Below are 21661 nucleotides of genomic sequence, written 5' to 3' on the forward strand. Positions count from 1 at the left end.
AAACAGTTGCTTGTTTCCTCCACTCCACAAATATTGAGTTTAAATAAACACTTGTATTGATTTCAAGATTTCCTGAGCTGAAATGGCCCAAATTTGTCCAAATGTTTTCTGCTTTCAACGGGCCTCTGAGCTCTGCTGCAAGTTTGAAGCCATTCTGTTATGATTGGGTATAAACATGTCTGAAATTGGTCTTAAACACATTAAAGGATGTCAGGGAGACAATTTGAGACATCATTTAGCGCCTCGCTCATGTTGTGACACGAGGATAAGCTCCTTTCTCTGTCGTTTGGATGAAAAGAATTCTCTGTTCAGAATATATTAGATTGAATTTTACACATTACCTAAGAGGATTTTTAATGACTTCTTTCTTGGGGGGAAATGCAGAAAATGTCATTTATAGAGCTTCATTTTGGGAGGGTAGTGGGAGATCAAGGACTGAGATCGGAGCATCAACCATGAAGTCTGGTGACTCCCCCCAATACAGGACAGTAAAGTGGATTTTGGCACAAAGAGTATTTGAAGTATTTTGACCAAACTTTTATTGTAATTTATTCATGTTTCAAACACATTATTCACGTTTGAAAGGTCTTCTTGAAAGGTACAATAAAATACAGTGAAATGTAGGATGTTGGAAAAATGTTTTGAAAACCTACTTCAATGAAAATTATGTTGTTTTTTTGGCATGGAGGGCATGTGTAAAGAAAATTAAGTGTAGTGCTATCTTAGCTGACCCCACCCTTACTTTGCCGTGTTCTTCCTACCATGACAAAAGGTGGATAAAGGTGGAAAGATTTCATATAATCATGGACGCCAGTGAATATCACAAATCATTGAAAAAAAAAGGTTTAGCGCACTGTCTAGTGGGTCTAGATGACCCAACTCCCAATGTTAAAGTGCCTAGGATAGCACAAGGGTTAAAATTGCATTATTGGGTTTTTCTTTATTCAGATTGTTTTGGAACAGTTTTCAAACTAAAAAAAAAAATTAGTTTTTTTTAGTTTGGCTATAAAAGGCACAATTATAATTAAAAGACCACTGGGAATGCTTTTAAATTGACTTTATCGTGCTTTTTCTTAAGCCTTTCAGAGTAAACTGTATCCATTTTTATATATTACCTTAGGCACACTGAAGGACAATTTTTTTATTAAATATAAGTTATTTTCACAGTTGAATTTCTACCCGGAAGTAAGACGACTCCATCTCTGAGGCCTTTTCTCTCCTCGTGGATGACGCCCATTTCATGACGTCAACTTAGAGTTGGCCTCAGCAGCGTGTCTGCGCTTTGCCCACAAAAACAAACAACATCCAAACTTTTGCAAAGATGGATGTGCATATTGAAAGCATTTTGCCGATCAGAGCTAGCTCACTAGCTCCACGGAAAAAGTGGGCGTGTTTGTTAGCCTGGGGGCGGTGCTGGCAGCGCAGGATCTTCCTGGAAGTGGCTGTTCTTCACTTTGATATGTATGGATGTAAGAACCCACTCGCTTTTGTGGATTGGGAGGGGCTGGTGCTCGAAAAGAAGCAGGGTTGTAGAGGAATATTCAGAAATGGGTGAATAGATCAATATACCGCTTTGGTTGTTTTTTTTGTTTGTTTGTGAGGAAGTAACATCATTATGTACTTAAAAGCTCAAAAAGTTGATTTTACATGATGTAGGCCCTTTACAATAGCTCAAAAGATGATCAGTAATTTTACAGCTTCCTTTTTCCCCCCTCAAACTGACAGTGTCACCTGCAAAAACATCTCCAGAACATGCACTTCTCTCTTTTTGTCTCAGTCGAACCTGCATCTGCGAAGGAAAACAACTGTCTGAATGCCGCCAAAGCCTGTAACCTGAATGACACTTGTAAGAAGTACCGCTCGACTTACATCAACTCCTGCACCAGCAGGGTGTCTGCCTCTGAGGTCTGCAACAAGCGCAAATGTCACAAGGCCCTGCGAGAGTTCTTTGACAAGGTAATTAGACATGCCAAGCTTGAGAGCTCTACAGCCTTTGAGGTTGATGTTTAGACCATTGTGCCTGCCTGGAAACAGAAAAAAAAGGTAACTAACTTTATTCTCAGCGCTGTCGCACTTGGGATGACCGTTCAGCTTTTTCATTCATTTGTCTTGACTATTTTTTATTTCAAAAGGTTACTTTTATCGCATGAAATGATGAAAGTTTTGTTTTCTTTTTAAAAATCAAGGTTCCAAGTAAATACAGCTATGGGATGCTGTTTTGCTCCTGCCCGGCAGAGGATCAGAAGGCCTGTGCAGAACGCAGGCGACAGACCATCGTTCCCGTCTGCTCCTATGAAGATAAAGACAAGCCCAACTGTCTGTCCCTGCAGAACACCTGCAAAACCAACTACATATGCAGGTTAGACTTAAGCTAGATCTATACTGCGTCATTCCTTTTCAAACGGAAACATGTCAGATATTCAGATTCTGAACTGTACTTCAACATGCATTGAGATTACAAATGGTGTCCCTCAGGGTCCCCATATGGGCTCCCTTTTTTTTTAAAGATTTTGTCTTTAAGGGGCATTTAAAAAAAACAAAAAACATTTTGACCATTTGGAGATAACGCCCATTTTTTTGTCTAAAGCTGAAAAACAAAATTTAAACAACTTACCTGTTGTCTTATTAAGCTTTGCCTTTTTAATTAAAACAGAATCAATCATGAAAAGGATGAGAATACAAACTTAATGAGACTGTCAGTCTTGGTGGAACCTCTTGCTAACAAAACTGGCTGATAGTTTATTATATATTTATTTGGGGAAAAAAACATTGTTTTTAGTGGAAGGTTTGTTTTGTAATTCTCTGGTGTAATCATCATTAATGTAATGTGTTGCACTAAAAAAGAAAACAACAACAACCATCTGAGTTACTATACAAGCTGGTATCATCACACGGATGGATGGATGGATGGATGGATGGATGGATGGATGGATGGATGGATGGATGGATGGATGGATGGATGGATGGATGGATGGATGGATGGATGGATGGATGGATGGATGGATGGATGGATGGATGGATGGATGGATGGAGCATCGGTTCATTTTCCCCACAATTCGACACAGTGGTACAGGGAAGACAAAAAAGGAGAAATCAAGTGTAAACTTTGTTTAATGTTTATTTTTTAAAGGTCACGACTGTTGGACTTTACCAGCAACTGTCAGCCCGAGGTTCATTCCATATCCGGCTGCTTCACAGAGAACTATGCGGACTGCCTGCTAGCGTACTCCCGTCTTATTGGTAAGTTTATATTGACGTCTAGTTGAACTAAAGTTACAATATTTATCAGCTTCTGTAGTCAAAAGCAAAATGTCTAAAAATAACCCACAATCCATGAAGTAGGAATATAGATGTTTTAAGGCTGTAAAGCCCCTCGCTACACACTTTTCTCAGATACACGTGAACATTTTCACAGTTTTCGGTCTTGTTTGAACTGTCAAAGTTCAAACCTTCGTAGAATTACAAGTCCACCATTATAAAATGAAAACAAAGATCTGATCACCATTTAAGGATTTATAAGTTTAAGCAAAATTGCATTGAAAGAATCTGCGAAACAGGAAACCATGTTATAGCGAGGCACCACTGTACATCTAAATCTGAACCACTTTTTATAATTAATTAGTCCCTTTACTGTTTATTTCATGTTTGGAAGCAGAGATTTAACCGAATGTTAGTGTTTTTTTAAACTTACCAGTCACCAATACGGTAGGAAGTAACTAAGGTTTATTTTTATGACATCACACCCTCCTTTGCTAGTTATATGTCAACTTTAAACAGCTCACTGAATAAGCAGTTTTTCCTAAGTAACCCAATTTTCTTTTTATATTGTCATATTTTTAATTGTCAGATAGAGTCAGAAAATATATTAGTTGTATCTTTTCCATTAAAAGGCCCAACAATTTAACGTTTAAAAAAAAGCAAATAGATTTAAGAGGACACCCTCTGAGCTTGTTTTACTTCCCATGACAAATATTGCATGGATGCTGCTTCTTTGCTTCTCTTCAGGGAAGCATGCAAAGCAAAGTTTGTCTGCATCTATTCCACACAATACATGATAAGACATGTTTTTTATAAATATACTGTATATGTGTATATATATATATATATATATATATATATATATATATATATATATATATATATATATATATATATATATATATATATATATATATATATATAGATGTATATGCACATAGGAAAAGTGGGAAAGTGATGTCCTGCTGAGTTTCATAATTAGATTTCAATTGCAGTGCAACAGTAGCCAATTGCAATTTCAACAGGCAGACATTTTAATCTGCAACACTTATATCAGGGCTCCCACCGCTTATCCCCTCTAATAGGCTCCCCTCCACTCATTTCTGTGTCCGCACAGCAAAATGTCTAAATCCTGCAGAGCCTACCCGCCTTCCTGATCGCCACACAAAGGCAGCCATTTTTTCCAGTTACAGCAATAAGAAAGAAAATTTTCATTTGACTTTTTGGAACCAGAAGCACGAAACGCCCCAGCTGGGCCTGAAACATTGGTGTGAATCGTCTCCAAATAAGGCCTTTTGTTTGTCGACTTTGTTGATACGAGGACTTGTTTGAGTGGAGGAATGAAGCGATCCTCCATGTTGGAGGTCATAGTGCAGCGCAGCTTAAATGGATTTCACGGCCAGAGCATGTAAAATCTCTCTAATGAATTATTTTCATTTCCTGGCCTGGGAGCCTCCTAAGCTGACCTGAACATTTTCATTTCAGCATGAAGACACTCAGAAGCTAACACTGACTAACTTTTGTCCTCTGCAGGGACGGTGATGACGCCCAATTACGTGCAGTCGGCTGGCATCAGCCTGTCGCCGTGGTGTGACTGCAGCAGCAGTGGAAACAGCAAGCAAGACTGTGAGAAATTTGCTCAGTTTTTCACCGACAATCGCTGCCTGCGTAAGTAACACTTCAGCTTTTTTCCCCACTTTGACCTCATGTTCTTTATTTTGAGTCCTTTTTGTTGGAAGACAAACAGCCGTAAAGCTGTGCTATTCATTCTGAGTACTTCTATAAAGTGAACATGTGAGAAAAAGATGTGGCACTCATAAAGAGCTTTTTAGTTGAATAACACTTTTGAAAATGGTCACAGAGGACACTTTGGTCAATAAAACCTATTACGAATAATACGAGTTAATCAAAGAGCTGACATTTTGTGCTTACTGCCTCATTTATCTATCCTATTTTCTTCTTTTCTCGACATGCTGCGATTAATTATACAGTTTGGGGGAATCAATACCGATCAATACCTTCTTTCATGTAGGTAACGCCATCCAGGCATTTGGCAACGGTACTGACGTCAGCATGTGGCATCCCCGACCCTCAATGAAGCCTACAGTGGAGTCGGGCATAAGTCGAAGGACTAAAGCCCGATTGAAGAACGTCCTGGACACGCTGACAAATGTGGCCAAGCTGGAAGACTCATACGGCATCTGCGAAACCTTACAGGTGATGTCTGAAAGACACATCTCTGCATTTTTTTCTGAAACCATTCACAATCGCAAACTCCAATCATCTTTTGATCTATTTTAAGAAGCGTTCTCAATCATCTTTTAATTATGATTACGCCGTTTTTGCCCAATTTTTTGCTAATTCGAATAAAGAAAATTCTCAGAAATGCATTTTTTAGCTTAATTTTCTTTACATATTTCTTCCATCTTCAGGAAAATGCCACAAGAACATGTTTAAAACATTAAAACCACAATTTCTTTTATCGGAGTGGGTCTTTAAATTTCTATAACTAGACTCGTTTTTCACCAATACCTTGTTTTTAAACCACGTCAAATTATTTTGAAAGGAAACAGTTTACATAAAAGACTATGGAAGAGTGGCAAGACAGCATGGTGGAAGGCCATTGCAAATGAAGGGAATAAAAACCCATTACTCTAACCGTTTTACCATTGTTGTATTTATTTATTTATTTATTTTATTTGCTTTTGTTATTTTTGCAATGCTTAAAGAAGCTTGTATTGATGATTTCTTAATCTTTGTCATTTAATGATACTATTGTTGACTCAAAAACTGGGGGGCAAAAATTTTTGCTGGGAGAGGGCAGCAGCCCCCCTAGTACACCTGTGGCTCCGCCCCTGATTTTACTGAATTTATTATTCAATCCAGTGTTTTATTCCTTTTTAAAACGTTTTATTACAAATGTATGAAGTATTTGGTCAGAAACTCTTTTTACATAGTGCGTTAAACCGATCAAAGGTGGATCTTTCATGATCAATATTAGAATTTTTTGTTTCAATCGACATGAACTAATTTCTGGGAAAAATGGATTGTTGAATTTTGAATGAACTCTTTAGATTCTTTGAAATCCTACAAAAGGAAATTTGTTGAATGCAACATCAGGAGGTCCTTCCAGGGAGTGTGTTTGCATCCTCAGACATCTGTCTCTGTCACAATGATAGATCAAGGAGGGTTTTATGATGGCATGCACAAAATGCCCCCTCCTGGGCAGAAAGATGATCCGTCAGAGGAGAGTCAGTTTCCTAAACTGTCATGTCAAAGCTAATTGGTTGCCTCTAAAAACATCAGAAAGTGCTTACAGGGGTGGTGTGCTTTCAGGACAGTGACTGTGCTTGCTACAGGGATTAATGGAAATGTTATGCTTTATATGTTTACTGTAAATTATGGGAAAGTGGCGGCATGCAGATTGGTGGTGCAATAGATTTAACCCTGTGCTATCCTATGCCTCCACCCTTACACTGACGTGTTCTCCCTACCATGACAAAGGTGGATAAAGGTGGAAAGATTTCATGTAATCCATGGACACCAGTGAAGATCACAAATCATTGAAGAAAAAAAGGTTCAGCGCACTGTCTAGTGGGTCTAGATGACCCAACTCCCAATGTTAAAGTGCCAAGGATAGCACAAGGGTAAATAACCCCAAATTCCCACAATTATTTTTTGTGGACAATCAGAAAAAGAATAATTGCTACAAAACTACAAGTTACAACTTATTTATCTTCCAGAAAAGAAAATTAATTGAAAAAAAGTTCTACACAGTTCTGCTTTTTTAAAGCACCTGCACAACCAAGATAAAAAAAACACTGCTTATGAAAAGATAAACTTTAAAAAAACATGCTAAATAAATACTGTAAATGAGTACATATCTAAACAATTGAGAAGTACTAATAGAAAAATACCCAAATTAAAATAATAGTTGTGAAGAGACACTGATTAAGACTAACATTATTTTTTCAAATTTACATTTACTCGTTTCAGCACTCTTTAAACAATTTCAAATATCCGAGGCATCCATGAATATTTCATTTTAGTTTGCCAAAGTGTTGGAACTTTAGTTTAAAAGTTGTTTTTTAAAATCATTTCAGGTACTTTTGGAGAAAAATAAAACATTTCCAACATGCTCCAGATAACTTCTCTTCCCCTGTGATAAACATTTTGGGTGGTTATTTATAAATAAGATGATATCATGTAATACTGTAACTGGGACAATCTATCATATTGGCTTTTAATGTTGATAACATGATTTATCACCAGTAAAACATCTTTCCCAAGGAGGACCTCCAATGGAGCAATTCATCTTTTTTTTCTCTGAAGCCGGATTCAAACGCTTCCTCCTACTTAAGAATCATCACATGGAGTGTTTGTTGTGTTCCTGAACCTCTTTATCATATCCTGTGCCCCACTGCTGCGTCTATATCTGTGTGAGAATACCGGGCAGCCAAAGAGATCCATGACTTCTAAACAATTAAGACTGAAGGGAAAAGCAGCCTTTCATATCATCTTTCAGCACCTTTAGTCTGACTGCAGGCGAATTCAATAACAGAAAGAATCACAGTTAATGTCTTTTTGCTGTCTTTCTTCTTCTTCTTGTCCCCTCAGGCCCAAAAGCTGGTGTCAAATCAAACAGTGGACATGGCTCCTTGTCTGGTAAGTCCGGTATTATCCTCTCTAATCCAGATCTATGGCTCTGGCTGAACCCAACTAGATTTAATTCTTTGGATATAAGCGTATATTTATTTAGGATTGAACAGAAACTCCTTATAAATTTGTTTTTAGCATAACTGTAACCAAAATTCATTTTTTTTTAAAAGCACTGAAAAGGGCTTAAAAACGATGACATAGCCCACATTTGTAACAACAAAAGTAGCTCAACAGTTTAATGTGAAATTTAAGGTGTCATATAGGCCAGCGGTTCCCCACCTTTTTAGCGCCACGGACCGGTATGACGTCACACGAAGTTTTCACGGACCGGTCTTTAAGAGGTATGCGGAAAACTATTTTAGCAACGCTACGCTGAGGATATGTCACAGATACGTGACCAGACGAACCCAGAGCTTTTATTTTGACACGCAGAACATCGCACAGGTGCCCTGGCTGGGCGTTTTCTCCTTGACAAAGAAATTTTCCAAATATGTTTGTTTTTTACTCAATTTGCTAGCTTCTGGATTTTATTTTAGCGGTAACCTATCATGTGACCGAGAAGAGCGCCTTGGCCTGCGTCAAGAGTAACATAGAGCAGAGAATCGGGCGATTTTTCTAAATATAACATCTTTTAGATCCTGAATTAAATAAAACTGAAGTCATGTAAGTTATTTATTCTTTCTGTGCAGCCCGGTACCAACAACCAGTGTTGTTGATAGTGTATTATGTAAAGACACACATTCATTGCAAATTCAAGTCCAGAGCAGAGCCAGCCATCGCTTTCTTTAGTTTCCTTTCAGTCGGTTTTCGCTGAAGATCTGACAGCTAGGAACATTTGGGGGGAGAAAATGTTTTCTTGGCTTTCTCAAATAGAAATGATAGCTAATAGGTGCTTTAAAAAAAATAAAACCTGTGGAAAGTGGCATCTCTGTGGAACCATTTACAGCCTTTGACACTCCAAAAATCTAAAACCTTTTTCACATTGTGAGAAAAGTTTAATTTAACATTAAATTAATGGTATTTGCACCCAAGACGAATTGTTTTACGCTGCATGAGTTTGCTGAAAATCCATAGTTATCAGAAATTATATAAGTATAAACAAAATGCTTTTTGGCAGTTTAAATGTTTAAAATAAAATAAAACCTGCAAAACGGGTTTGAAGCAGAAATAAATTATTGTAGCTTATTATGTAGCTTATTATTGTAGCTAATTATTGTATGATTTTAATTTTCCTTATAACTATATTTCTCATCAGAATATTTGCTCCAAACCATGATAGCGACTTAGATTTTTTGTGGGGAAAAAATCAAACATTTTTTTTGCATGAATTATATTCATGCAAAAAACAGAAATACAGACTTGACTTGAGGCTTTGGATTTAGACCTTGTAAAATATGCTCAATGTTTATTCCTATGTTTCAAATGTATCACTGTCAGATGTAAAAAAGAACATTTTTTCCAATGCTTATGCATCATCTGCCTGTCGTATCTCTTTTAGTTTCTTAAAAGTTCTTAAGTGAGAATTTGTGGCAATAATGTTTTCATATTAACTACAATTTTTAGGACTTGACTTAAACTCAGTTAAAAATTTGACACTTGACTTTAACTTCAGTGCCAAACCTACAGAATTGATTTAAAGTAGCAAAAGTGACGTTTTGCTACTTTAAAAAAATTTAAAACTTTACAAAAAAGACTTTTACAGCCATTATTTCATTAAAGAAAAAAGTCAATTAAGAGGAAAACAACCCTTAATCACATAGTCAAATATCTGTGTTGAAATCCTCGTTTGTTTTAATTAATATAATTATATACATTCATTTATTATTTAAACTTGTTTTGCACAGAAAATAACCAAAAAGAATCTTAGAGCTTCTTGTGATTTTAATCTTACAATGGCGGATATAAAATCTTTGAGCACACCAGAGGTATATTTGTATAAACTCCCTTTGTATTTAAGGATAATGTTATTAATTCTTTGTTATTTTAGTTAAATGAGGGATAAGAAAAAAGGTTAAGGAGTAAAGTGAAGAGGAGGGGGATTACATTGAAACAAAACAATAGTGGCAATAAAAGGGAAAAATGGCAACTAAAGTGTCTTTTGTTTAAAATCTGTTCCACTCCAATCCTCTCTTAATCTTAATTAATTTTCTACATATATGTCCTTTATCATCAGAAAAAACCCCACAAGAACAGCTTAAAAGTGTATTTTGAAAATTGTATTTTTGCTCTTAACATGTTTTTGGAGGATTTATCTCATAATGGAGGAAATATATGAAAGAATTTTAAGATTATAAGTATTTCTTTATTAAAATCGGGGTGATCTTCTCCGCTGTAATTCCCTGCATCCACCTCAGACAAATTGATCCGTTACCATCTTCGATTTTCTTGTCTGACCTGCCATCGTGCTCAAAACGCTACAGCTGGATAGCTTCGTTATTGCTCGCCGTTTTTTTTGCTGTCCTAATGTTAGCGAGCTTGTTAGGTTCTACAAGCTAACGGGAGAGAGTGCAAACAAAAGTTTGATGGGAAATCGGCCAAGACGTCTATGGCTAACTTCTGCACCGACGGTCCCACCCACAACCCAAAGGCGAATTCCTCCTGTGATGTAGAAATTATGTCTTAAAAAAAACGACACAGGCTTTTTGATTTCAGCTAAAAACTGCATTATCATAATTAAAAGATCACTAGAAATTATTTTAAAGTACAAAAATATATAATAGGAGCGGGACTTTACACATGAAATTCAATTAAGAATAACTCCCCTTTAGAATCTGCCTCTAGTGGTTTTTAGTGGAACTGCAACATTTGATACTTCCTGGTTGTTTTGCTAACTTTGTTAAAATTTTCAACCAGCACTTGATTTTATTAATTGAACAAATGTATAACAGACATGTCGCTAATGTGCATTTTTTCTTTTTGTTTTTCCAGAACCATCACCTGGAGGAGTCCGGGACTTTAAATGCCATTTCCAAAAGCTCCCCAGCAGGGCTCCTCTGCTCACAGTCGCCAGTCCTGCTCCTCACTCTGGCCTTCACCTTCACTCTAACAGAATCACAAATCAAAGTTTTCCAGCTCTTGTAGGGAAAGGACTGACGATGGACCCTCCTTATCTCCGGAAGTAATCAAACCGCATTCCATGTAAAGAATTTCTCAAAGTGCAGCAACACTTTTTTTGTGGTCATAGCAGTGAAATCAGATGCTGTTGTGGATTGACATTTTTTTGGATGTCTTGTTGCAGAAAAACAGACTTGATGAATCTGTTGCTCAGACGTCAGCTCATTTACTTTCTGTGCCCCGTGGGAGCAGTTTGACTCCCAAAACTGTTTGGGAGCACTCGTGTCCCGGAGATAAAACTTCCCTCTGATGTGAAACATGTCATTTCTTTTGCGGCGCGTGTCACGCCAACGTTCTGAATAGTGTTTTGAGTGTCGAGTTAATTGCTTGTTTGGATCTGTTGTGGTACCATGCCTGCTTAAGTGAGGGCTTGTAGAAGGAGTTAAGAATAATTTGACACAAACTGAGCTCACCTTGGAGTCCAATTTATGTCTACAAAGGACGAGGGAAAACAACCGTCTTCTACATGTTTGGTCTTAGCAATAGATCAGGTTTGTAGGTTTTGTTGTCATGGTGATATGTGGCTTTATCACCTCTTAAAGGACATTTTGTACATTTCTAACATGAGTGCTCTCTGTCTCTGTAAGGCTGCTGTTAGATTGTGATCATTTGTCTGTAATATTCTGAAGTTTGTGCAGGTGGGAGCCTCAGCTTTACCCAAACGTTACACAGGATGTGACTGTTCTCTTTCAATGTGGTCACAAATATCACTTTGTTGTGCGATTATGTCAAGTTTGATAGTTGCACAACGATATCCTGAACAAAATTTCCTGTTAAATATCTGAAACATAAAGTCTCTTTTATTGCTAAAAAAGTCCTTCTTTTGAATGCTTTGTATCATTTTTATACATTAATGTGAGGACAAAATAAAAGAATGCATACATACTCACAAACAAACAGCAAAAAGATCAAAACAGAAAACTACAGGCATTATTAATTAATGCCTGATAAGAATGAAAGAACAGATGAAAGCACATATTTACTCAATAGCCCTAATCATCACAGACGTTTTTAAAGGTTTAAACTAATGAAGGCCTGTTATTCACCATCAGCACCACTCTGAAAAAGTCCATCATCTCTATTGTCTACTGTGGACACGGTATCAAAATGTTGTTTATGAAACACCAAAGATTTAACAGTAAGGCGTGACTTTTTCAGCCTTGTTTCTCCTCACTTTTACTCTAAAAGCACATTATTTAATTAATGTAATAACATAATTGATAATAAAACTAACAAATAATAAAACTGAGAACTGAGAAACATAATAGATGATGTCCCGTACCATTAGGGTCCTTATGACGGGGCAGTGGTTAACAGTCTTGCCTCAAGTTGCGTCTAAGCGGCTGTGTTGTTTCGCGTTCAAGTGGCCACTTTCAATAACAAGTCTATATAAAAGCACTAAGACCCAGAATTTCGCTTCCGCGTCCAGAACTGTCGCGTTCACGCAAGTTTCTGAGTCCAGTCGCGGGCTCTACCTACAGGATGGGTGCTAGAAGTTCAACCGGTTGAACTTCCGGGTAATCAAATGTATACCTGTACAATTTTTGGGGGATCCGAAATGAATTTGCGAGTCCTGCTCCCACGTTGCTGAGTCTAAAGCATGAACTGATAAAAGCAGTTGAATCCCATCAGGACTGTTTCTGCTCTCTAATTACAGCAGCTTTGACCTCTCCCGCTGTATTGTTCCAGCTCCTCAAAACGGCTCAGTGGATCTCACCTTTTCCATTAACCAGGCGGGCACAGGCAATTTCACTTCATTACTTTTGTTTTTTTGAAGTGTGAGCCAGATTTTTTACAGTAGACACAACGGTACTTAGTTTTTGAAAGATACACCAAAATACTTTCAGGAGCAGTGCAGCGGCAAAGTCAAGACATGATTCTAGAAACCACATAGTTCTACAAATTCTGGAAACATCAGCAAAATTGAAAAGAAAGCACACCTTGAGAAGGGTTTCATTGCTGTTCTGACTTTACAAGTGTTTCAATTTAACCCTTGTGCTATCCTATGGGGTCCAGATGACCCCACCCTTACATTGACGTGTTCTCCCTACCATGACGAAGGTGGATAAAGATGAAGAGGATTTTATGTAATGGATACCAGTGAAGATCACAAATCATTGAAGAAAAAAGGTTTAGTGCATTGTCTTGTGGGTCTAGATGACCCCACAAGACAATGTTGAAGTGCCTAGGATAGCACAAGGGTTACAAAATTCTCAGATTAAATATTACAAATTGTGCAGTGTAGATATGGAATATCATGCAAGATGTGATACAAACTTCATGCTTCAGTAACTTATGGAAAAAGATTAGGGTCACAGGCAACAGGAAATTCTGACTTTTATCTCATAAGCAATCAAATCTCAGAAGAGATTAAAGTTTAATTAAATCTTAAACTTTAATCTTAGAAGAGATTAAATATCATCCTTCTGAGATTATAGTCAGAATTCTGAGAAAAATGTCAGCAGTCTGAGATTAAATTTTAATTCTGAATATAAAGTCAGAATTCTGAGGAAAGAAAAGTCAGAATTCTGAAATTAAACCCAGACATTCCCTTTTTTTCTTTCCCCATTGCCCAATTTCTCTTCGATAAGATGCTAGGTTCTTCATTTTAAAGACAAAAAGGAAAAAGATTTTTTTTTATTTTTTCACCAAATTAAATTATAGTAAAGGATCCTGAAAAGAATTTGCTCTGCTGTAAAAGATCCCTTCTTCGTAACCCTTGTGCTATCCTAGGCACTTTAACATTGGGAGTTGGGTCATCTAGACCCACTAGACCACATGTGTCAAACTCAAGGCCCGGGGGCCAAATGTGGCCCGCCATGTCATTTTATGTGGCCCGTGAGAGCATAAAAGTTTTTAATTTCTAAGAATAAAAAATAAAGATTGGTGTGTATTTATTCGTTTCTAGGGGGAATTGGACTTGAAATATCGGATTGGGCAATTATACTTTAGGACTTTAACACTGTCCATATAACCTAACCTGTCAGAATCAAATGTAAAAGGATTTATGCCAAAGTAACAAGCAAACCTATGTTTTCTATGCAACTGTAATTGTCACTTCAAAAAGTTATAGTAAATAATCAGTTATTTAACATTAAGGAGTAGTTACATTTATTTATCATTACATTTAGTTACATGTCTATGTTATATCTCGCCCTTTGAGGACAACCACTATGCTGATGTGGCGAAAATGAGTGTGACACCCCTGCTCTAGAACCATTTTTCTTCAATGATTTGTGAACCTCACTGGTGTCCATGGATTACATGAAATCTTTCCACTTTTATCCACCTTTGTCATGGTAGGAATAACATGTCAAAGTAAGGGTGGGGTCATCTAAGATAGCACAAGGGTTAATATAACTGATATAAGAGCTGAAGATAAAAAAAAAAACAATAAACAAAAACGAAAAACTTGAGCTTGGTGGCGTCTACTGCTGAAACTGTCAGCGCCTATGCTCAGCTTGATTTTTATGGGTGCACATTGAAGGAAGTGTGGCGAGCTGATCTTCATCAAACCAAAGGTTCTTAGGTGAAGAATGTTCCTTTGAAATGACCGACCTCCCATTTAGTATAAAAGCTTCAGAATCAGAGTTCACCTCTACTTCCATCCTACTTGGAAGAAGGAAAAAAAATCAAATTTCTCTGCTTTTGAGCTCTGATTTGATATAATAATTAGTATTTACTTCCGTTATTGCAATTTTCTGCAAAATCCAGGTTTATTTTAGCATGGACTGCTTTGAGTGAAAAGACAGGTTGAATTGCTGCAGACAGCAGGCAGGCAGAACTTTGACAAAGTGCCTTTGTCCTTCATGCAAAGGGAGTACACAGAGCAGCCAGATGGTGGCTAATCATTACCGCAACATGATACCTTCAATGACTATCGACTGAGTGCTTCTGTTGCGGATATCTGCAGTCTGCTTCAGACATTAAATTCATGTACTGCCGATGATCTGAATGCAGATGTGCGACATTTCAGACACTCAGAACTGATGGCAGCATCACATAGGACCACAGATGCCAGTTTGGTTCCTTAAAGGAGACAAATCCGAACTCTAAAACACATCCGTCCTGTCCATCTTTCAGACGTCTGAAATGATGACATATTTTTCCTTTAGTTAAAGTGTTACCCATAAAATGACTAAAAACTGAAAATCTACATTTAAATGACAAAACAAAAAATCTTTTTTTCCCCATTGTTTTCTTTTAATCCATTTTAATTGTCAAATTACATATTTCTAATTGAATTTTGCTACACCTTTGCCAGAGAACTTTTGTGAAAATAAAATGTCAAATACCATTTCCTTTATTATTTTAATTAAGTGACAGAAGGAGCAGTGTTGATGAAGAAAAAAAAAAATCCATTTGGCGGTTTGATTTTTGTCTTTTTAAATTTAACTCAACGAACGCAGCTTTATTGTGAAAATATAAAAGCATTTCCGATTTTGACTTTTATTTTGAAATATGAGACAGCTATGGTTCCATACCATCAGAGCAGCTTTAGGAAAGTCTCACACACATTAAGGTTAATATCTGCAGCACACTTCCAGATTTAGTATTTTTCATACCTAATAATTCTTTCGCAACATTTACGTTCAGTAATGACTATTTTTTTAAATAAATGTATTTTAAAATGTTCAACCAGTGGGAAAAAAAAATATTTCTATGATGTTTACACCATAAAAAAATCTTTTATTTGTATTGTTTTCTGTTGCATGACTCAGCATTGGCTTAGCAATGACAAAGCATAACAAATGGCCAGACAAAGTCAAAGGGATGAAACCTTCAATCTAATCTTCCTAAAAGCCACAGTCATCAAGGTTGGAGCTGGCTGCGTTTTTGCCAGCGTGTTTCCAGCGCTTCCCTCTCCAGGGCTGAGCAGAGTGACCTCTGCTCGTTTAATTGTCATTTTGAAAAATAACACATTCAAACAGCTGCCAGCCTGCTCGGTCAAAAGCCATCTGATTTTAGTGACTGCGTGCTCGCATCTTTTTTAGACGCTGAGCCAATTAGCAGGTCCTGGAAATTAGAAATCCGGGCACCAACAATTCACAGAGTGTCCAAACAGCCCATTTTCTCATGGAGCCTCCCGGTAGGTTGAAGCATTTAGAAGTAAACAACTTAAAAACCTGCCAAGAGTACTTGGAGGAAGTAAATAAATTAAAAAAAATTGTCTGTTTGTTTAAATGTAGGCGTAAAGACAGCCTCTGGGGGGGAAATAGTTGTTTTTTTTTAAGATGCTGGAGTGGAGCACAAATAAGAAATGAGCGCAGCAATCAACACTCCCGCACACACCTTTGGAGGTTGGAAGTGACAGCCAAATCACATTCAAACTGCACATTATCTGCACAAATCACAAACAAATCATCTGTTTACTCCTTTGCTCCTTGTGCTGAATTCTTGGAGTCTCTTTTTGTGTGTGTGTGTCAAAAATCCTGTTTTCGTCAGCAGTTAATCAGTTTAAATTTTTCTTCCAGATGTTTAGATACGAAGTCGCTTCAGAAAAATCCCAAAAAGCGCTTTCTGACTAGATGTTTAAGGAACAGAGATACAAATAAAGACTGAGCCTGTAGGATATCATACAACACTGCTGTCCTAGATTTACTACCACCTGGATATTTACATGTGCATGTAACCAGTAGAGACCAGATGTGCAATGAAGTTCGTTAAAAATATCAAAATATAACTCTTTTGCACTAAAATGTAGCTGGAACTTCTCTAGTCTCCAGTTTAAACTTCTTTTTTTCTGTCTTCAACACAAAGTATCTGAGTATTTTTGTCTACTTTTTAGTCTAAATATTGTTTTACTTGACATGGGACTAAACTAAGTAACTTTTCAGATAGATATGTTGTTTTATTTTAAGATATGAATCTAGAAAACATTATTTTGAGCCATAAACAATCTTCTCAAATTCTACCCGTTTTATTGGCAGTTTTTGCTTAAAATAAGTAAAAACATATTTCCTATTATTTCTAAATTATGAAGTGTTATCTTCGACTTAAAGAAAGAAGGTTTTGGTTCAAATCCTGTTTGTGTCTTTTCTAAATTTTGACAATTGGAGATTTAAAGTTTTCTAGAATAAATAAGAAGTGGACAGCCATGTATCTATAGCTAGGATGCAATATTATTAAAAATAGCTTTTATACTGCCAAGAAAATTTGAATATTTCATTTCTTGTGTTTTAGAAAAATGTACAGAAAATCTGCTCTAGAAAAGACATTTTTCCATTCTAACCTGCAGTTGGGATTCTTAAAACAGTCCTATGTTCAGTTTTAAAATGACTGCTTGAGGGAAAAAGCTTTTTCTCAGTCCGGTGGTCCTGATGGACCGGCAGCGTCTGCCGGAGGGCAGAAGGTAGGTAGGTAGAAGGTTCCTCAGCAGCTCCTGGTTGACGTGCCTTCAGGCAGGGCAGGAGCTGCTGAGCCTTCTTTAGGATGATCTTGGTGTTTGAAGACCAATGAGGTCATCTGAGATGGTGGTGCTGAGGACGGTAAAACTGTGGACCCTCTCCACATGCTCACCATTGATGTGGAGAGGTGGGATTCACCTCTGCACCTCCTGAAGTCTAAGACGGCTTCTTTGGTTTTTTTATTATTCCTTTTCCTGCTAAGAAATGGAAAAATTATTTTCTGCATGAGTCTTTTATAGAGCTTTTTTCTTTGTAAATGTAAATCTGGTTAAAGTCTCATTTCAATTGATCTAGCTTACAGCCTCTCAGGCCATCAATCTAACATTAGCGGTGCAATATAATATAAAGTATATATATATATGGGCTTCGTATACGTGATTTAACATCATGGTACATGCGTGAAACTTCCGTTAGACATATGTGGAACGGTCATGAAAAGCAACAAATTTGCGCATGCATCTTGCAAAAATCAAGCAAAATATGACACAAGATGTACGTAATAATTGGGCATAAACTACGTAAAATACACACAAACTGCGTAATTCTGTTCAAAATTTGGAACAGCTGCAAACCGAATTCTCGTAAAGACCTGTTGGCCGAAACCCTCGACGGAGATCCAGCACATCGATGAATTACCAACGCAAGAAACACTTATGAACAACATATGTCATGCACGCATCACAAATGACTGAAATTTCACACGTGGAAAACGCACAAAATGTGGCTGTGGCTGTATGCATAAGAATGGAGCAGAGCAGGGAGCTTTAGCATCTATTAAACATTTTATTCGTCCGCTCCTGATTCACAAGAATTTGTATAAAGAAACGTTTCATTTTCTTGTCCTCCATCACGATCTAAACGCCACAAGAACATGTTAAAAAAAACGAAAAAACAAAATTTTTTATCAAGTGTTAAATATATAAAATATGTGGTAATGCTTCACAAATTATTTCTCAGTTGGATCTTTTTGATACTTTGAATTAATCTGATGAAGGATTGCAATTCTTTGATCCAACCTTCACTACAGCACAACATCTGCTTCATTTTAAGATTTTCTGTAAAATATGCCTCAAGGTGACCTTTCAGATGAGTCGGTGACATCGTAAAGGTTTGATCCATAGAGGACCACGTGTGTGATGAACTTGAATGAATGTGACTCCTGAAAAGTCTCTTGGCTGCTCGTGGCTTTCAGAAGCACCTATAACTCCTCAATTCTCTTCCAAGAACAAGTGAGGAGGATCCAATTTGGCCATCTGCCTGTATCCTTCCAACACCCTCATGAAAAAGTACGTAAGTGACTTTGCGCGGCGAGAAGCAGCTCTTGAAGGTGCTCGCGCTCTCTCTGAAGGACGGAACTTGAAAAAGACGAATGCAGAGAGCCTTTCCTCAAACCACTTAACATAAAATGCTGCAACTTATCAAGTTTTGCCAAAGCTGGTATTTTTATTAAGTTTCTTTGAAAAAATTATCTTATTTTTGTTTTGTTTTAAGCTTAATTTGACAAAGAATGAAGAGCAAAAGCAATAAAACAATACCGGAGATTCAGAAATTATACTGTGAAAACAGGCCACTTAAAAATAAGTCAAAAAATGTTCTCAATTGGCAAATTTTCTTTAAATAGGGAAAAAAGGGTCAGAACAATAGTCTTAACGAGAATTCTTATTTTAAGAAAATAAGACACCTTTTTCTTGAAACGATGCTGCTTTAATACAAATGAGTATCGGGGCAACCCAGAAAAAAAAAGAATATTATGAGACTAAAGTTGTAAATTTACAAGAAAGAAACTCGTAAATTTATCTTTTTTAGTCTCCCAAATTGACTTTTTTTTTCTTGTAAATTTACGTGATTAGGACCACAAGAAAAAAGTAATGTTACAAGATTAGTCCTAACCTTAGGAGAAAAAAAATCGTAAATTTAAAATGTACGACCTTAAATATAAAGTAATAGTTAGAGATTAAAGATGCAAATTTATGAGAAAAAAAAACAGGTAAATTTACTTTTACAATTCTCCAAAATTTATAATTTTTTTTCCTCATAAAAGTATGAGGTTAGGCCCATAAAAAAAAACATTACGAGAATAAAGCCTTAAATTTAAAAAGAAAAATAACGGTAAATTTACCATTTTAAATCTCGTAAATTTATTTCTCTCATAATTTACAAGATTAGGACCACAAAAATAAAAAAAAAATACATAATTTTATGTATTTACAGTCAACCTTGCTATAAATAAATGCCATTTGCTTGCATTGTCGAACAACTCAATTTGATCAAAGTATTTTGGATTTGCAAGATGAATGTTCATGGATGACGTTTAATAAGGTTAGGAAGCTCTTTTGTTTTATTTGCGGTTTATTAATGTTTTATTTATATATTTAATTATATAAATAAATAAAACAATAAATAAAAGCCATCGGTATCCTTACAGCTCTCAACTTCAATTCCATTATATTTAATAGTTTAAATGTTGCTAAAACTCTATAAAATGCAAAAATATTTACATTTATTTGTGCTTAAAAATAAAAAAATGTAGCATTTTGCTACAAAAGTCCTCAAAATATCGTTAGGGTTGGATTTTTTTAGAAGGAGCAAGTAAAATTATTCAAAATAAAGGTTTCAAATAAAACTGACTTTACATGACAAAATACTTTGTTCTAATTTTCTTTAATGTCGGCCATTTGTCAAATACACAGACACTTACTGATATGCAGCTTTTATTTGTTTCCATGGTACAGCGGGATGACTCCTGTGCAGAAACACTATTTAATTAACACTAAAAATATGACTGAACCAATACAAAGGAAAACCGTTTAATAATTTCTTAATAAAACTGAACAATGCCCAAACATTCTGTACAGAGGCACTATTAGGAAACAAAAAGCAGACAATCAATGGAAACATGTCAAAGTGAAGGTGGTATTACACAGGAATCTGTTAAATATCAAAAAATACAAACATAAAATCTGTCTTCACATGTCCCAAAAGACTATTACAGAGAAGGAAAATCTGGTGACAAGGCGGAAAAGTAACAGGTTTTGGTTTTTTTGCAAGTTTTTTCCCATAAAAACCTGAAAAAAAGAAGTGAAATCTGAAAAAAACAGTAACAAAAACACTTTTGTCAAAACACTGTACAGCTTATTTTCCTTTAATCTCACCTTTCTGCTGGGAGAGTTCACAGAAAGCAAAGGCATTACCAAAAAGATTATTGTTTTTACACTCAGAAAGAAAGGATAGCGACAAAAACAAGTAAAAATGTACCAAAAAAAAGGAAGTAAACAGCCAGATGAGTGCCACATCCTGGGTGTACGGTTTGTTTAGTCACAAACAATCAACCAGAATGATCCGACTGATGTTTTCAGGTAAAGCAAAATGATGCAAAGTACCAACAAGTGTTTTTTACTTTTTTTTTTTTTACAGTGACTTCCCTTTTTGTTTCTCAGCTTCTTGTAAAATGAAGACAGGTTTTTTTTGTCCTCCTTTAAAGACGCACGATTGGTCCGTTTTCTCCTAACACTGCAGAAATCAGAGGCCTGACAATAAAAAAAAAAAAAAAAAAGGATTCCACAGGAAACACGGGCGTGGAGGTTTCATACAGTATGTACAGGAGATAAAGCTGTCTCCATCGTCCACGCAGTTTCTGCTCAAGTCCTGGATTAGTGCATATTCTTCCCACATAAAGGCCATCCAGGTCAGGCTCAACGCAAAAACGCCTAAGGCAAAAAGAAGGACACACTTGCACCGCCTGATGCAGCTGGGCTTCTCCTTCATCCTAAAAAACGGAGGGTTTTGAACTTTCATGGCTTCAAATGGTTCGATTCCTCCTCGTTTTTCTCTCGGATGCGGCGAGTGGAAAATGAGCAAGTAAAGGGAGCGAGGGTTTAGCTCTTCAGCAGTTAGCAGCCAAATTAAAATCCTCTAAAAAAAACAAACAAAAGGTAACACCGTGTCATGTGAACGGAAAGGAGTCCAGCTGGGACCTGAGACGTTGTTGGAGCGACTGAAGCTCTGAGGGAGTCAGACGCAGGTCCCCTGGTGTGCAGGAGGAAGGGCTTTCCGGTTCTTCAAAGACTGGGACTTGTCCTTAAAATCGGACGCCTTTTGCTGGGAAATGTCTATCAGCGCGCTGGCTACAATGATTCCTAAAAGAGGGGAAATGGGAAACGTTAGAAAAAGCATCGAGGAACACTTCAGGGCATCCTTTTTGATGAGTGAACAACACTTTGCTC

General features: G+C 36.7%; 2 protein-coding genes across 2 annotated transcripts in view; one reads left to right on the plus strand and one right to left on the minus strand.

Moving 5' to 3' along the window:
- gfra1b (gdnf family receptor alpha 1b) overlaps positions 1–11925 on the plus strand; it is a 29129-nt gene extending 17204 nt beyond the window's left edge. Inside the window, exons 4-10 of the mRNA XM_004080268.5 lie at positions 1778–1956; positions 2187–2359; positions 3131–3240; positions 4792–4926; positions 5291–5475; positions 7876–7923; positions 10846–11925. Of these exons, the coding sequence (XP_004080316.1) occupies positions 1778–1956; positions 2187–2359; positions 3131–3240; positions 4792–4926; positions 5291–5475; positions 7876–7923; positions 10846–10998 (983 nt within the window). The 3' untranslated portion in view covers positions 10999–11925. The remainder of the gene's footprint in view (positions 1–1777; positions 1957–2186; positions 2360–3130; positions 3241–4791; positions 4927–5290; positions 5476–7875; positions 7924–10845) is intronic.
- An 8207-nt stretch (positions 11926–20132) lies between these two features.
- atrnl1b (attractin-like 1b) overlaps positions 20133–21661 on the minus strand; it is a 78277-nt gene continuing 76748 nt past the window's right edge. Inside the window, exon 29 of the mRNA XM_023949279.2 lies at positions 20133–21574. Coding sequence (XP_023805047.1) covers positions 21450–21574 — 125 coding nt within the window. The 3' untranslated portion in view covers positions 20133–21449. The remainder of the gene's footprint in view (positions 21575–21661) is intronic.

Source organism: Oryzias latipes, chromosome 19, assembly GCF_053564925.1.
Source record: "Oryzias latipes strain Hd-rR chromosome 19, Olatipes_Hd-rR_3.1".
Lineage (NCBI taxonomy): Eukaryota > Metazoa > Chordata > Actinopteri > Beloniformes > Adrianichthyidae > Oryzias > Oryzias latipes.